Genomic DNA, 2,169 nt, shown 5'->3' with positions numbered 1-2,169 from the left:
AAAATAAATGCAATATATTTTATTTCATCCTAAAACTGTTTCTTTTTCCATTCTGCTTTCAGTATCCAACGCCAATCTGGAGAAACCATACCCCCGATTGTTGTTCACACTGTCGAATATCTCAGAAAATACGGTAAATTATTGACAGACTTCATCTTCATCTTTTACAGAATCACTTTCGTTTTAGTGTTTTTATTCGTTTTACAGTCATTCGACTACAGCCATGTTGGTTGGGGGTGCGGGTACCTGAGAAGTTTTAATTATTTATTGTTGTAGTAGTAGTAGTAGTAGTAGTAGTAGTAGTAGTAGTAGTAGTAGTAGTAAGAACTACAGGAAGACCAGGAAACTTCATTTCTCTTGTGATTGTTTTCAGCTTTGGACACTGAAGGAATATTCCGAAGGTCAGCCAGTGCTTCTGTCATCAAGGACGTACAGAACAAAATCAATGCAGGTGGGTACGACAAGACGGAACAACAGCAGCAGCTTCATTTCCTGTTTTTCCTCCTTCCTTAATCTCATACTTTCTCTCTCACTTTTCTCCTCCTACCCTTTATGATCTCCTCTTCCCCCTCCTCACTTAAACTCTCCCGTTCCTCCCCCCTCTATAACCGTTCTCTCATTCCTTCCCCCACCCCTATTCCACCCTTTATTAACCTTCTCTTTACCATTGTTTACCTCTTTCATGTTCTTATCTACCCCTGTCCCACCCTTATCTTAGATAATCTTTTATAATCCTCATCATTCTATAGATGCATGCATGGCTGGGTGGTAAGAAGTTTGCTTCCCAACCACATGCTTCCAGGTTCTGTCCCACTGCACGGCACCCTGCACAGGTGTCTTCTGTTATAACCCCAGACCAACTGAAGACCTGTGAGTAGATGTGATAGACGGAAACTGAAAGAAGCCCATCATAATACATATATATATGTTTGAGTGTGTATCTTTGTTCCCCACACACCCACCCACCACTTGATGACCAGTGTTGGTGTGTTTACGTCCCTGTGACTTAGCAGTTCAGCAAAAGAAACCAATAGAATAAGTACTGAGGTCGATTCATTTGACTAAAAATCTTCACGGCAGTGCCCCAGCATGGCCACAGTCTAGTGACTGAAACAAGTGAAAGATAAAAGAGCAAAGATCCATCCACCCTTGTCATCCATCCACCCTTATCTTTTCTACTCTAGGCACAAGGCCCAAAATTTTGGGGGAGGGGGGAAGTCGATTATATCGACCCCAGTACGCAACTGATACTTAATTTATCGACTCTGAAAGGATGAAAGACAAAGTCGACGTTGGCGGAATTTGAACTCAGAACACTCTTCCATTCCCACCCTTATCTTACATATTTCCACCCTGTCTAACACAATCTCTTTCATCCACCCTTATGTAACACAATCTCTTTTAATGCTCATCTCTTCTGTTCCCACCCCTATCTAACATCCATTCCATTTCTGTCTAAGACAATCTCTCATAACCCTCACGTCTTCCATTCCACCCTTATCTAATACATTCCCTTTTTTATCCACCCTCATCAAGCACAATGCTTTATAAATCTCCTCATCCACCCATCTGATGCCATTTCTTTTAATCCCCTCCCTGAATATCCAATCCAGCGCAAACACCACCATCTGCCGCCGTTTTGTTATTCTCTTTGATGTTCGTCTTTTGTTCCATATTCTTCAGGTGATACAGTGAACTATGCAGAGTACGACAACAAACACATTCCTGCTGTAATATTGAAGAAATTTCTACGAGAACTGCCAGAACCGATTCTAACCTATGACTTAGCCGAACCCATTACGAGACTGTATGGTAAGGGGCCGCCTCCACAAGCTGTTCACTCGTTCGTTTGTCCCCTTCTTTTGTCTGTCGTTTGAAAAAGAAAAAAAGAAAAATAGAGAGAGAAAGAGAAAAAATTAATAGAGAGAATGAGAGAGAGAAAGAAAAAAAAAGAAAAGAGAAAAACAGAGAGAGGCATAGGAGTGGCTGTGTGGTAAGTAGCTTGCTTACGAACCACATGGTTCCGGGTTCAGTCCCACTGCGTGGCATCTTGGGTGAGTGTCTTCTACTATAGCCTCAGGCCGACCAAAGCCTTGTGAGTGGATTTGGTAGACGGAAACTGAAAGAAGCCTGTCGTATATATGTATATATATATATATATATATATAT

At 41.5% G+C, this 2,169-nt stretch overlaps 1 protein-coding gene across 1 annotated transcript in view; it reads left to right on the top strand.

Moving 5' to 3' along the window:
• LOC106883793 (rho GTPase-activating protein 1) overlaps positions 1-2,035 on the top strand; it is a 60,246-nt gene extending 58,211 nt beyond the window's left edge. Inside the window, exons 11-13 of the mRNA XM_052977150.1 lie at positions 36-133; positions 374-451; positions 1,684-2,035. Coding sequence (XP_052833110.1) covers positions 36-133; positions 374-451; positions 1,684-1,877 — 370 coding nt within the window. The 3' untranslated portion in view covers positions 1,878-2,035. The remainder of the gene's footprint in view (positions 1-35; positions 134-373; positions 452-1,683) is intronic.
• The last annotated feature ends 134 nt before the right edge of the window (positions 2,036-2,169 follow it).

Source organism: Octopus bimaculoides, chromosome 27 (genome assembly GCF_001194135.2).
Source record: "Octopus bimaculoides isolate UCB-OBI-ISO-001 chromosome 27, ASM119413v2, whole genome shotgun sequence".
NCBI lineage: Eukaryota > Metazoa > Mollusca > Cephalopoda > Octopoda > Octopodidae > Octopus > Octopus bimaculoides.
Note: the sequence above shows the minus strand (reverse complement) of the source record. Positions and strands in the feature narration are given on the sequence as shown.